Genomic DNA, 15,312 nt, shown 5'->3' with positions numbered 1-15,312 from the left:
AAGATAAAGAAAAACATACTGAATGATTCCTCTCCATGCTAAACATACACGAAGATAGGATTTATGGAAGTTGCTTAGGGATTTTGGAGTTCCAGCTATCACGTGGTACAACTGCACATGGCCTTCCTTAAAACCAAGCAAGTGGGAATGCTGAGCTCGGGAAGAGGAGAGTGCTGGCTGTGCCGTTATAGCTGGTGAGAGGAGCTGGGGCCCAGATAAAGAATCACTCTTTCTCTTTTGCTGTTAGGCTTTTTTTTCCTTTTTTAGAGGTCAGATGCCATCCTTTAAGTGGAAAGAATACCTTGCTTAAAGCATGTTTTTTGATATGCTAAAATTCTTAGTGAAAAAAACATTTGTGATCTTTTATTCCCTTAGGAGTCTCAACAGTCCAGTTTTGGCACTGGAGAACAGAGTAAGTATATTAAACTTCCTGTAATATGTTTAGGTTTTTTGTTGTTATTCGGTATTCTTAGTATGTCACGTTTTTTAGAGAATGAGATTTTCCAGACTGGTCATAGGATGGAGTCTAAGTTAAGATTTCTGTACTTTCTCAAGTTTTAATCTGTAAAACAATTGCTTGATTTTCTTTTGCATTTTTTATTGAGATCTAGAAAGTTAAGACTAAGTTGTCAAGGTTGTTACTATCTTTTAGGGGAAAAAAAAAAAAAATTGTCACGGTTTCTAATTCTTGAAAAAATGCCTTCACGGTTGATCTGATTGAAGATAGCTGAGTACTAAAACAAAACACCTTTAAAAAATTCAACTCACTGCTGGGGACACACTAGAAACCAAAATAGTCTTATGCTTATATTTCAATAGAAAAAGAACATTGCAGTTTCACTGTTAGTTTTCACTTTGTCATTTTAAAATTAGAGATCTGGTCAAGAACTCACATAGTAATATTCATAGTAATATCCTTTAATTTCTCGTCCCAGAATGCATTTTCAGGATTTAGATAAAAGCAGCTTTTATTTCTCTTTAACTGTAACATTGTTTTGAATATTACTGAAATTAATAGTTTAGCACAGGTAACATACCAGGTAAAATTGAATTAGAGTTGTGCTGTTACATTCCAAAACTCTTTCTGCTCCCTCTTGAAGTGATTAAACAGATTAAATAGTAAAAGAAGAATAGTTTATTCTTAGATATTCACAAGCAGCTTAATCTAAACACCTGGTGCAGTGGGGAATTAAGGAAACAAATTGAAACTTAATTCCATAATGCTAAACCATTGACTTACGTTATAGGAGCAACTGATCTTCAGGTGTGTGAATAGAGAGGCAAGGTTAGTCAAAACACAGAACCAGTTTTTAACTCCTGTTTGAATTTTCTGGAAACTTTTAACAGCCTCAGTTATTGTTTCTGTTGAACTATGCAATTTGCCAGAACTAAAGAAAAGGGAAGGAACCCCCCACTCCGAGACTGAAAAGCAGATTATATCAGTATGTATTCCTAGTGTAAGATTTGGTTTCTGAGTTTGATTTCTGGATCTAAACATTGCTCATCTGCTGAAAAGCTAAGTAGGGATGCTGAAAGAAGTCAGAGCTTGACAGGCTGATTTATATCCTGTATCCTACATATAGAAGGCAATAGATTAATCTTGATAGGAACAAAACAGTTTTTCACACCATTAATAACAAATTAAGTGTGTGTTTGTTTAGACAGCAATGATTTAAATAATTTTCTAGATTTTTTTTTTTTTTTTAATTAAATGAGGTGGGTTGACCCTGGCTGGACACCAGGTGCCCACCAAAGCCGCTCCATCACTCCTCAACTGGACAGAGGAGGGAAAATAAAATGAAAGGCTCTCGGGTCGAGATAAGGACAGGGAGAGATCACTCACCAATGACCATCACGGGCAAAACAGACTCAACTTGGGGAGAATTAACTTAGTTTATTGCCAATCAAACCAGAGTAGGGTAATGAGAAATAAAACCAAATCTTAAAACACCTTCCCCCACCCCTTCCTTCTTCCCGGGCACAGCTTCACTCCCGAATTCTTCACCTGCTCCCTGCCAAGCAGCGCAGGGGGACGGGGAGTGGGGACTGGGGTCGGTTCCTCACACCTTCCTCAAGGGGAGGAGGACTCCGCACTTGGCCCCTGCTCCACCGTGGGGTCGTCCCCGGGCTGCAGGTGGATATCTGCTCCACCGTGGGCCTCCCTGGGCTGCAGGGGGACAGCCTGCCTCACCGTGGTCTTCATCACGGGCTGCAGGGGAATGCCTGCTCCGGTGCCTGGAGCACCTCCTCCTTCACTGACCTTGGGGTCTGCAGAGTTCTTTCACATATTCTCTCCGGCTGCAGATTCTATGCCCCGGCAACTTTTTCCCCCCCGTTCTTAAATCTGTTATCTCAGAGGCGCTACCGCCGTTGCTGCTGGGCTCGGCCTTGGCCAGCGGCGGGTCCGTCTCGGAGCCGTCTGGCCTTGGCTCTATCGGCTGTAGGGGAAGCTTCTGGCAGCTTCTCGCAGAAGCCACCCCTGTAGCCCCCCCCGCTACCAAAACCTGCCACGCAGGCCCGATACATTAAATTACTCGCTGTATTTAGTATTTTGTCTCTGCATCCGCTCACTTCAGTCTGTGGGAGATTGTACCTCACGTCAGCTAGTTGTTAGGTCTTCCTGTCTACGCAGCCATTGCTGGTTCATCCAAGAGTGTGTACTTCTGGCCACTTGGGAGTGACTTATTTTGCTGGCTGAGTTTTCAACTGTGCATTTCTTTTCTCTTCTTCTAGAACGATATAATCCTTCATCAAAAACATCCAATGGTCATCAATCCAAATCGTAAGTAGCTGTTGAGAAAACATTTTTCAAACAATAGTCTACTTTTAAGAGATTTGGAAAATAGCTGTTTCTTTTACTAGAATGTGTCAGTTCTTGCACAGACTCTTTTAGCATACTTCTCCTTGACTGGCAGAAGAAGGGGATCATCTTTAAGCAGCTATTTTCTAGGACAGCAGACCAAATACAGCACATTGGAATGAATAACAAATACACTGTGCTGCCTTTCCATTTCCCTGTTTTCTTGTCAGTTGTCAGGATGGGTGTGCAAGAGTTTAGACCTTGGAATTGGCTTGTGAACTAGAAAGGTATCAGCAGATAAGAAGGGGCAAGATGAAACGGGACTTAGCAAACGCGTGCATTGCAGAGCTGTCAGCTGGAAGCAGCTTGTAGCAGTTGCACAAATAGACAGGATGGGGAACTGTTTTGTATTGGAGGAGATAGAAAACTATGTTTGGGATCCAGTTAAGTTCATTCTACTCAGCCTCTTAACTGACTGGCAAACATTTCTATTAGTTATGCACACCAACCCAACATTTTACTTTGTCAATCATGCAACTGGGAGAAAAAATATAAAGCAATTGGAATATTCTAGATGACTGTAGTCCACCTTTCTCATACCTGAATATCAATTATGTGCTGTTAAAAGACTGTATCCAAACTAATACGTCCGTGAAAATAAAGGTTTACCAGCTGATTGTGTGTTTAATGAAAGTGGTTGTAGATTCTGAAAACTTGTTATTCTAAGTTAACATTTGTTGTAATGCAATCACAAAATGAAGTCTAGTTCTTCTGTTGGTCTGTGCACATGTTACAGTATTGGCAAGATTAAAAAGCACATGACCTATGGGAAGGGAATAGAACAAAAAGAACCCCCCCTCAATTATTGTACACTTACAGCCAGTTTCCCAAAAACATGTAGTTTAAGAAGATGCTCATATGCAGCCAGTTCAACAAGTGGTAGAAATAGAAGTTCACCATTTGGCTTTGCTTTTGTCATAGCAGTATAGACCACTAAGGTGGAACTGTGCAATTTCCAATAGCTATTTCCGATAGCTGGGGAATGTGAGAACATCTAAGAAGAGGAGGTAGCATTGGACATGAGTTGAACTGGGATGCATAGGAAGAAAGTTGAGATGATGTTTACTGTGACAATACGGTTTTAAATCATTTTAAAAAAAAGTCTGATCTGGTCAAAAAAACTTTAAAAAGGAGATAAATGCATCTTTTGTGAAAGGATAGCAATGAAAAATATTTCAGGAACTAGATCCTAGAGCCTGGTGTTTCTTTTCAGATCATCAGTAGAACAGCTATACTGTGAAACTCAGAAGTATTAGACTTTTAATCCTTTCTCATTTTCTTTCTCCAGATGTGAATCGAACCAGACAGAGTAAGATGTTTTATTTCTGTAATCAAAGATGTTTTTCAATAAGCACAAAGGCCTTGTACGCTGCTATATGTTTTCAGTGTGTTCACATATTTTCAGTATTGTGAAATAGTGTGTGTATGTATGACTACCATAAATAATTATGGCTTTGTATAATAATAAAATAACTATGGCTTAGAACAGTTGCACTGTTGCCACGAGACAGGAAACAGCCACTAGTGTTAGCTTTCTTGATTCTATTTAAAACAGTATTCTTGGCCATTGTGTATAAGAATTTGAACATACACAAGTTAGCTCCTCCCACATTAGTAAATTGTGTCAAATTTCCTTTCTAAATTTAACAGTGAACTGGGGAGTCAAAGCACTAGAATCCTTATTCTTCTCTAAAGAATGACTTAACTCATGATTCTTAAACATTAAGTGTTAGAATGGCATCTTGTGGATATCACCCACGCAGCCTACTTCGTAGTATAAACAATAGCATGTTGAAATATAGAAGAATGCTTTGAAAGTAATTAAAGTACGTGGAAAAACTTGTCTCACTTTCTCCCTTTTACTTAGTATGTTGAAAGATGACTTAAAACTTAGCAGTAGCGAAGACAGCGATGGAGAGCAGGTATGTTCATTCAATCAGAGTTTCAGAAAAAAAAAATGCATTCATGGTTCAGTACTGCAGCAGTGTTCAATATTCCAACAGCAAAATGAGCAGCTTAAGAGGAGATTTATGATTAAGAAACAAAAATCAAATCAATGTTTTTAGACAAACCTCAGGTATTCCTAAATGTAAACTTGGGGAAAATTATCTGTTTTGTGAAAACAGTATGCTTTTATCTAGAAAATCTTGTTTTACTGATTTCGAATGGGCTTTCTCTGAACATAAAATAGCAATAGTGTACTTTAAAACATATGTAAAGGCCCACCATTTAAAGATAGAACCCTTCATGTTCTGCCATTTAGTAGCTTGGGACTGTGTTTGGGATGATAGGGGATACTATATCTGTAACTGGCAGTATAGCAGCACCTTTATTTTTATTGAAAAGTCTCTTTTTTCCTCTTTGTCAATATTAACTTTGTGCAGCTTCTGCCAGAAATGGCATTTAGCATGCTAAATTAAAAATACTTGTAGAGTCTGTGCTACGCAGCAGTAATCACATTCCTCTCTTGTTTCTTTTCTTCCTGTTCCCAGTTCTAGTGCTTGATTTTGTTCATGTGGAAAACTTTGAGATAGTACATGTAGTTGGTTAACTCCTAGTACTCTGGCCATCTCAAGAATAGCATTGTAAAATGTTGAATCATCTGTTTCAAAAAGATGGAAACATGGCATCAGTGAGTGCTGGAAATAGGAACTCTTAGAACTGTAGTCAGAATATGTAGGACTCAGATAATAGATTTGTGGTGAAAACTTGGAGAAAATAACTTTTTCTTTCTGTATAAGGAAAATGCTTATTTAAACTGTTTCAAGTACTGAATTAAGATGCTCTTCAGGCTAAATAATTTAAAAAATTTAAAGGCTCTAAATTGATGCTTTGCAACTTAATTGTATATACAATCCTAAAGTAACTTCTAGAAGCTTCATGCTTTTTTTCTTAATTGCAGGACTGCGATAAGACAGTGCCAAGGAGCACACCTGGAAGGTAGGCATTCCTGGTAGATTGCAGCATAAAAAGCAGAGTGGTGATATGCAGCCCAGTCAGCACTCTTGACTTGATCTTATTTTTAAAATTCATGTTTGTCTTTTGTCTTGTGTTAAAGCAAAAGGTGATTAGAATTTAATCAGTGATTAAATAGCATATATCCCATAAATTAAGCTAACCACTTTGGGAAGGGGGTCGGAAACAAAGGCTGTTGTTTGGTTCTGGGGTGAACTGTTCAATTATGTTGAATTTTCTAGTAAATGTTAATTAAAATATTACATTTTATTCTTTCTAATGAAAGGACTTTTAGGCTATGTTTGTGCCTTGGGAGTGTTTGTTGATTTTTCCTCATTTTTGTTTTCAGTAATTCTGAACCTTCACAGCATAACAGTGAAGGAGCAGATAATTCAAGGGATGACTCAAGCAGCCATAGTGGATCTGAAAGCAGTTCAGGGTCTGACTCTGAAAGTGAAAGCAGTTCCAGTGATAGTGAAGCTAATGAACCATCACAGAGTGCATCCCCTGAGGTAGGATCTGACATGTATTTGGGCTGTCTTCATTAGCTTGGCATTAATCCTGAGTTTTAAAAGCAGAAAAGATTAATTCTTAAACTCTTTAAAAAAAGAAAATAATAGACTGACAAACACGGGATCATTTTCAAGACGGACTATTCTTTTGCTGAAGTACCTGTAATTGGATATGGTAACAATTCTCTATATAAGCATGTATTTGATGTTTGAATTTGAGGTGATTTTTGCACTTTGGAGTAAGTTTTTACCACTTGGTACCACTTTTACCTGTTGGAGAGCGGAAGTTAGATGCAGTAACAGTACCTTAAAAAACTGCAGGCTTTTAGCCTGGAAAGCTATGGCAGCAAATATTGCCTGTTGATAGCAGCTGCTCCAGGTGAAGGAAAAATGAGAGCTGTTATTTGTACCTGTATTCATCGACCTATTTTTCATTTGTTATTTATCACAGGTTTTTTGGTGTGCCTCTTGCTTTGGCATGCAGCATAATACAGCTGTCCCATGGAAAAGATGGAAGAAATGTGAAATATTTTTTCTAATGCTGTTTTTTTATTTGTTTTTAGCCAGAGCCACCACCAACAAACAAGTGGCAACTGGATAACTGGTTGAACAAAGTTAATTCACATAAAGTGTCACCAGCTTCTTCTGTGGACAGCAATATCCCATCGTCCCAAGGCTACAAAAAAGAGGGACGGGATCAGGGGACAGGGAGCGGGTACACTGATCAAAGTGGATCCAAGGATTCGATTTCTTCTACACCGGGGCGAGATTCCAAACCCACCCAAAAGGGCTCGGAGAGCAGTCGCGGCAGGCAGAAATCACCTGCCCAAAGTGACAGCTCAACACAGAGGAGGACTGTAGGTAAAAAGCAGCCCAAGAAAGCAGAAAAGACATCTATTGAAGAGCCTAGAGGAGGTCTCAAAATAGAAAGTGAAACCCCAGTAGACATGGCAACAAATATACCTTCAAACAGGCATAAGGCAGCCACAAAGGGCTCCAGAAAACCCAATATAAAGAAAGAGCCCAAATCTTCCCCTCGGCCTACAACAGAGAAAAAGAAATACAAGGCTTCAAGCAAATCTGCCCAGAAATCCAGGGAATTCATAGAAACAGATACCTCATCCTCTGATTCAGATGAAAATGAGAGCCTGCCTCCTTCATCACAAACACCCAAATACTCTGAGAGCAATAGGACTCCTGTTAAATCTTCCATGGAGGAGGATGACGGCTTTTTTCGGCAAAGAATTTTCTCTCCTATGGAAGAGAAAGAGCTTCTTTCACCACTCAGTGATCCTGATGAAAGGTACCCACTTATTGTGAAGATTGACCTGAGCCTCTTATCAAGAATACCAGGGAAGCCTTACAAGGATGCTGATGCACCCAAAGTGGAAAAGAAAAACGTGCCAGAGAAGCACGCGAGAGAATCCCAGAAGCAGCCGTCTGACAAAAGTTCCACAAAAGGCAAAAGGAAACATAAGCAGGTGATAATTTTGTAGCGAGAGATTTACCTGTTACTTCAGCCCCATAGTGGATTGCTACTGGTGTCAAGCGTGTAGCCCAGCAGCCCAGATCATACCTCAATGTAGTGACTCTGAGCAATTTAGGAGATGACCTTGGCTAGCTGTTTTATGCAGAACACATTGATCATCCCTGTGCTGTTATAGTAGGGACTACTGGGATTTTCTTTTTTAGCAAAGAGGGGAAGGGAGAAGGTTGCACCAGTAGGAGTGTTAGCACTGTAGCTAGAGCTCGTGGAGGTAGTGCAGCTTCTGTACCTCTGAGTAGTGCATCCTGCCCTCTCATGCCTCCGCTTGATCTGGCAGCAGCCCTTATTGCGCTGCAGCCCAGGTCAGGCAGCTGATTCAATGGAAAATTCACCTGGCCAAAAAAAAAACCTAAAAAAAAAACGGGGGGGGAGGGAGCCAGTTTTCAGCTGGATCAGCTCCTTGAACCAGTGAATCATGCAATTACATATTGCCAGGACAAAGGATGGGCCTGGGGCATGGCAGCAGCAGAAACCATAATCTCAGGGGTGCTGCTTTACTGGGAGCAGAGGGATCTCTCCATAATGCTATTTAATCTTTCCTGAAAAAGCATTTCATCTTCCATGATTTTTATTTATAGTTGAAATGCCTGGGGGCAGTAAAATAGACAGGAATCGGTGGGGGAGCTGAATAGAAGTAATACTCTTGGAGAGGGGAATGGTAAGAAGTAGTTGGTGGTGTAATTTTAAACTGCTTTTAGAAACCTGAGAACATAGTCTGTATAAAGAGCAAACCTGTAGCTGTCAGATGAACTCAGTGATCCAATGAGTTTTTATAAATTTCTGGTTTCTGTGAAGTTAGGACTGTGAAGTCCTGGTCCAGGGATTCAAAAATTGCCATGCTACTCTGGACTTCATTCTGAAAATTTCATTTTGACAGGGATTTGGCAGTGGTTGTAAGACTTTGTTGACATGTGGAAATCAAAGGTTTATATGATATCATCCAGAGAGTCATTTGACTTTCCAGAGGTAGATAATTTCAGTTAAACCAGTTTTCCTACTGAGCAACCTAAGTAAACTTGATCACTTGCTGAAATTAGTGTCATCTAGGACACTTGACATGTAACTGCCAACAGAGGTTTCTCCTGTACTGTTCCTAACTAAGATTCCTGTTTTCTCTGGGTAAGGAAATGAAGTGAGAAAGTATGAGCTTTCTTTGTAAAACAGGAATAACTCTGACCAGTACAGTGATTAATTATTTTTTGCAAGTGTTACTGTATGATTCCTAATGTTCATGGGATTGCACTCATGCTTGCAATGGCTCTGAATACACTGACTTTTATTTCTTTGACCAGTACACATTTGGAGTTACAGCATTAAAGATTTGTGCTCTTACACCTAAACCAAAAAGCTTTGGCAAGATCAATTAAATTTAGGCTTTATCTCAGCAAATAGTCTGGTTGTTAATGGTTTTGAATCCTCAGATTACTCTGATGCTTACTGGTGCATGCTAGAGAAGATGCAAGCCTGTTTGAGGCAACTAAAGAAAACCCCACCCTTTCCCCCCACCCATCCAGTTTTTAGGTTTGTGAGTGCTCGGTGTGCAGCTGCCACCACTTGATTTCTACACTTTGTTTGCTCATGTGTTTCCTTGATGATAAGGCTCAGGGTTGCAGCATTGGTGTAACAAAAATGAAACCTTTTGGGTTTGAACCTGGGTTATGTTTCCAGATGACTTCTTCTGTGAGGCCCTCTTTTCCATTTTATTCACTGTATTGATACTTCCAGTGCTTGCTGAAGACAGCTTAGAAATTTACCTTCAAGACCCTTTGACTTTAGGATTAAATTTATATAAAAGTCTAGTCTTCAAGTCTCTGAGCTTACTGTAATAGGCTGTAAGACTTTTACCTTTTCCTGACATTCACTGTGGCCTAACCTATGTTAGGCTCCACAACATAAAATCTGTCTCCTGATCTCTTAGTGAAGCCTTTAGCAGATTTTTCCAGTGTTTCATGGTGATAATATGTTTGTGCTAAAACGAACAACTTAGCTGCTACTTCTTTTATGCAGGTTGGTAATTTAGAAGCCAGACTTTGGTTTTCGTTATGTTCCAATATCAGGGTCTGGTCAAATATTTGATATGGGCTAGATGTTGTAGGGCATGTTTTTGTGGTCTGTATATATCTTATTCTGTACACTGCAAAATGCCTGCTAAATTAAGTCTCTTAATGTGGAACGTTTGCCACTCCCAGTGAAGCTGTAAATGTGGATGTTTGCCTGGATGTTTCTTGTTTGCTTTATTCAGAATGAGGATGAAAACAGAGCCAGTGAAAGCAAGAAAACAAAACTGGAAGAAAAAGCTCCATCAGGACACAAGACTTCTAGCAGTAGGGAGTGAGTATCTTGGCTATGTTTTCAACATTGAAGGCTCAAGGTGATCAAGGAGAAGATGGGTGGCTGTCTTCCCCCCTCTTTTCCTCCCCACCCCCAACAAAGTGTTTCTTCATTATTAATCACTGGGTACAATTTCATTGTTTCTTACCCTTCAGACAGATTTACTTCAGAGTTTCTGCTGGTAGTTGGTGGAAATTAATTTCCGTAACCAAAAACATTGGCCAAGGACAATTGTTTTACTTAACAGAAGTAAGGTAATCCCTCATGTGAAGGGTTGGTGTATTGTGGAATATGTGTTTCCTGGTTTTTCGCAAAAAAATTATACCAAAACTTGTATAATTATGTCATGGAAAATATTTCTATATAGTGAGTAACTGCCAAATTACAAATACGTGAGAAGCTGCAGTACGTTGGATGCTAGAAATCTTTTTTGCCCATTCTGAATTAAACAGTGTCTTACTATTTGTTAGGAAACAGATATAGAATGAACGGGTGCATTTCTAGCTTGACTATGCTTTTTTACCTGTTATTTCTGATATTTGCTTGATCGTCAGTGCAGTTGTCTGAAGGACATTTAATTTAAATGAAACTATATGATTTTATAAAAATACTTTGTAGAAATAATTATTATGGGAAGCCAGGAATAGCCAACAGTAGTCCTCAGCAGCCCAGGTAAGAGTGTACTGAAAGGCTACACTGAGAAGGCTTTCCAGTTTCCTGGGTTCCAGAGAATATTTATCTGGACCATCTTTTTTCTGAGCTGTTAGGCTGACTAGTCTGCAACAGACAGGCTGGCGCTAACATTGGCATTAGTTTCTTGTGTTGTAAGTGTTTAGGGTGTTTTTTTAAGAACTGTTGTAGGGATGTGGTTTTATGGTTAGAACTTGTCTGCTGTGTTTTCAGGTCAGAACAAATAAAATGGTGAAAACGAGTTTAATCTGGCTTCGTAGAAACCTATTCACCAGATGATTATTCTCTTTCTTTTCCTCCATATCTGGTTTGCTAGGTCTAACAATAAAAAATCTTGTTTGTTTAAAAAAAATTTTTTTTTTATTATTTAAAAATTTTTTTTAAAGTGTTGTGGTGTTGGGTTTTGGGGTTTTTTGGGGTTTTGTTTTTTTAAGGAAAGAAGCACAAAACCTGAATTTGTTCATTTTGTCCAGGTCTTCAAAGCCAAGTGCTGTTAAAGAGAAGGATTTACTGCCGTCTCCTGCTGCCCCAGTCCTGCAGAAAGATTCCAAGCAAGAACACGGGTCCCGGAAGAGGACGGTCAGTCAGTCATCATCCTTAAAGTCCAGCAGCAACCTTAGCAAGGAGAGTAGTGGTGGCACTAAAAGCAGCTCATCTTCTAAACAAAAGAAGACGGAGGGGAAGGGTTCTAGCAGTGCTAAAGAAACCAAGGTAAAGGGCTTATTCTGTAAATGCCTTAAGCCTGTTTCTTTGCTTTGCAGTTTGACATGCTCAGTGTGATCTAAACAATAATTGGCAGTTCAAGTTAAAATGTAACTAGTTTTAGATATGCATTGTTTCATGTCATGGTGCTTAAGTACCTTGGGTGTCTATAAATTAGAAAACAACTTGGGAGAGATCATGGAATACTAATGCTTATTCCTCCCAAATTCTTATGTTAATCAGTGAAATGTGTTTAGTCATCTTCTGATTACTGATGATGCTTATTTATTGTTTAATTTGTTCATAAGAAATATCACTAGAAAGCTGTTTCCACAACAGTAAATGGAACAATGAGGTTACTCTTGTCTCGTCAGAGCAGATACAGATCTTGTCCTGATTTTTAAGGAGAGCAGGAGCTTGGCCCACGCTCGGTGCTAGGGTGCGGAACTATAGCTCTCATTTAATGACATTGTAGGACCGCAGAAAGATTATTTTAACTCCAGCTCGGGAATGTACAGCACTCTCTGTGGTTAGAGTGGAGAAAACATGGTTATAAAGATGGTGCAGAAAATGTTTTTTAAGAGATTTAATTTAGGAAGATACTTAGATGTGATGGAATTTAAAAATATTATAGGAAAATTGTACTCTTAGGTCACTAAATTTTAATATGCTTTTTCATCAGTATAGAAATGTGTATTACTGGACAGAAATTAGCCTGTGAGGACATCTGAGAGTATGTTGTTGAATACCTGTGATGAGCAGTTTCTGTTGTATAGCCAAATCTTGAGGGTAGTACGTTTAACTGGGGGGGATTTCACCTTTGTCTTTGCGATTCCAATGTGTGCTGCAGGTGCTGGCGCGGCTGTCTCCGCGCTCTCTGCAGCAAAGCCCCAAAGCCTCCGAGAGGCTGTGGAAGCTCCAGTAGTTTGAGGAGCTGCTAAACCTCAGTAGTTGGATTTGTAGTCTCTGAAAAGCTTAGAAGCAAAGTCTGAAAATGTTCCAGAAAGATAGTTGATTTGGGGAGGAGTAAAGCAGCAAACAGACATTAGCGATGGCAGAAAGTAACTTAGTCATCAGGGTGGAGTTCATGAACAACTGAACTGGGTGACACGCTGTATTACTTCAGATGCTAATACCGTGAGATTTTAGAAGCCTGGCAGGGTTGCGTATATCCGTGGCTGTGTAAAACACTTCCAGGTACTATAGATAGTGAATTTACCTTACAGGCTGAGGCTTTGCCCTTTCTTTATTCATCAGTATAGAAACGTCCCTAAGCCAGTTGTTAATTTGTGAGATGTTTATCATTTTATACTTCAGATATGCTTAGTCATGCCTTTCTTAAAGTAGCATATACTCTTCCTGCATTGCACTGCATGTTTTGTTATTGTTTCTACGTTACAATGGTAGATAGTATGTTGCTGTGCAAATCTGGTGCCTTGCAGCTCCAGGATCCTTCTGGTTAGCAATAATCTGATAAATGTAGGTTATGAAATACATCTGTATAGATGGCCTTTGATCATGATAAATCAAGAGAGCAGAAAACACATATGAAGCTGGGGAGTTGTTTTAAACTTTTTAGCTGCTAAAAATGGATTCGCTTAGGATTCACAGAATGTTTCTAGTGTCCAGTCTTTAGCCTGAAGTGTCATGTCGAGCTGGGACAGAGGAGCAAGGACAGTGTGTTGTGAAGACCGCTAACTTTTCTCCCTGAAGATGATGCTTATCCGTCCAATTTTTTTTTTTTTTCCACCAAGGCAAAGACATTCAGCAGAGTGTATTATTGATAGAAATGAGAAATCATAAAAATATTCATCATCTCTTTGTTAGAGTGGAAAAACAGGACTTAGAAACAGTGACATGGGAGATTCAGGGAGGGATTTCCTGGACCCGGGTGTGTCTAGAAAGCCTTGGCTGCATTACTTCCTCTAATGGGGATCTCCTGGTGCATTAGTGAGGAGCTTGATTACAGCCTCTATGTGTACCTCTGTGCTGGCATTAGGTGAAAGCCTCATGAAGCTGTGTTACTGTCTGTTGTGAATGGCAGCTAAAGCAGCTGCAAAACTGACCTTATTGCATATAAAGTGTGAAGTCATGGAGGAAATTTATACAACAAATGCTTTTCTTGAAGGCCGGAGGAGATTTAACTGTTCTTTAAATTTATTATTTGGCAACAATTTTCCTTTCAGGAAAAGATTCTGAACAATTCCTCAAACTGCCCTCCTGCATCTGCTCAGTCTACGGAAAGTTCAAAGTCAAGAAGAGCAAAACTTGTTTTTGATGATAGGTAAGAACCGCAAAAGGTGCCTTTCCCTTTGTGGGGCTGTGAATCTCGGAGTGTAGCCAGCTCCCTGCGGAGCAGAGTTGTCGTTTTGCTTCACAGAAGCTGTTAAGCCAAGCTCACACTCTGGAGAGCTGCGCTTTGTTCCTGCAGCGGTGTGCTTGTCTGACTGCTCCCTCTGCCATTTACTTGGCAGGCAGCGCAGTCCTTGAGGGGGAACTGTAGCCTGCCCTGTGCATTCCTGCCGAGCATAAAAAGCCCACGCAGTAGACTTAAATAGCTCAGGTTGTTCCGTTTTTAAGTGCTGATGGGGCCTTTTCACCTTAGCAGGACACTGCCACTACCTATCTGCCTGTTCTCTTCTCAACAGTCAGGAGATTGTGGTCATTGATAGTAAAGAGGAGCCATCGTTTTTTGAAATTCCGGATCCATAAGAGCAGGATTGGGCTTTAATCCTGTGGGGTCAGAGAAAGTATCTTGAGAAGAAAATAAAACCAGTATTTTACCGTCTTGTGCAGACTTGAGGTTTCACTTGTACCAATTCAAATCTCAGCACAACGCTTGCTCTTAAAGCATTTCTCTTTGTTGTTCTTTAAATTCACTTCACAGATAAAATTATGTTTCTACTAAACGTAAAAGTAGCTTCCTGGTTAAGAAATACTCGGAAGTGGGCAAGCGAGCTGGTTAGTGTTTTTCTCCTGATAGTTATTCCTTAAACAAAAAAAAAGAAAGCTGAGGGAATTTGATGATTAGAGTAAGCTATCAATCATTTAGGACAAAATAGTTTGTGGGGATTTTGTAATTATTCCAAGACAAAACAGGGCCAAGAAATTGAGATAAGATAAAAAAAAAAAAATCTGAATGTGTATTGAAGTATAGGAAGACATAATGAGAGCACCCTCCAAGGAACAGTCATTTTGCTTTGGAATGGTGACGTGCTATAACCTTATGGTTATGATAGATACATTTTAGGATTTCTTGGGCCTAGAACTGATTGAACTAATTTTGTAGGTATATAATCTTTTTAATATTAACTGTTGCTTTGTAATGACATCAATTTCCTGTAAGTGGACAGTTAAAAATGTTGATTTCAGATACCTTTAATTCTTAGACAAGTAAGATAGGATGGATGGGAGAATTTATTTCAAACTGTAATCAACTCATAGGTAATATGTTAATATATTGAAATGTATAATTACACTTTTATGATTACCTTCTCATCTAGTTGTGAAAGTAATTTAGCATTGATTGTCTTGGGTGGCTAAGCAAAAGCAATTAACACCTGAATGCATCTTGATTTATTTTGTATTATTATCATAGTTTTTAACCATTTCACACCCTCAGTAATGCCAGTCCTGGAGGTGCTGGATTAATTTGTTCTCAAATTTTGTAGTTTTTTCTTTCCCCTGCTCCTGTTGTCAGTCAAGCGTTTGGTTTG

The 15,312-nt window shown here is 39.4% G+C and overlaps 1 protein-coding gene across 5 annotated transcripts in view; it reads left to right on the top strand.

Annotated features, from left to right (window-relative positions):
* Positions 1-15,312, top strand: part of AFF4 (ALF transcription elongation factor 4) — a 55,950-nt gene that overhangs the window by 30,445 nt on the left and 10,193 nt on the right. For all 5 annotated transcript variants that reach the window (XM_069772829.1, XM_069772830.1, XM_069772831.1 and 2 more), the window contains 10 exons: positions 376-412; positions 2,734-2,782; positions 4,149-4,169; positions 4,728-4,782; positions 5,763-5,800; positions 6,165-6,327; positions 6,891-7,808; positions 10,116-10,204; positions 11,368-11,605; positions 13,783-13,880. In XM_069772829.1, coding sequence (XP_069628930.1) covers positions 376-412; positions 2,734-2,782; positions 4,149-4,169; positions 4,728-4,782; positions 5,763-5,800; positions 6,165-6,327; positions 6,891-7,808; positions 10,116-10,204; positions 11,368-11,605; positions 13,783-13,880 — 1,706 coding nt within the window. The remainder of the gene's footprint in view (positions 1-375; positions 413-2,733; positions 2,783-4,148; positions 4,170-4,727; positions 4,783-5,762; positions 5,801-6,164; positions 6,328-6,890; positions 7,809-10,115; positions 10,205-11,367; positions 11,606-13,782; positions 13,881-15,312) is intronic.

The sequence above is a fragment of the Haliaeetus albicilla genome, chromosome 27 (genome assembly GCF_947461875.1).
Source record: "Haliaeetus albicilla chromosome 27, bHalAlb1.1, whole genome shotgun sequence".
Lineage (NCBI taxonomy): Eukaryota > Metazoa > Chordata > Aves > Accipitriformes > Accipitridae > Haliaeetus > Haliaeetus albicilla.
This window is presented reverse-complemented; position numbering and strand designations above follow the sequence as displayed.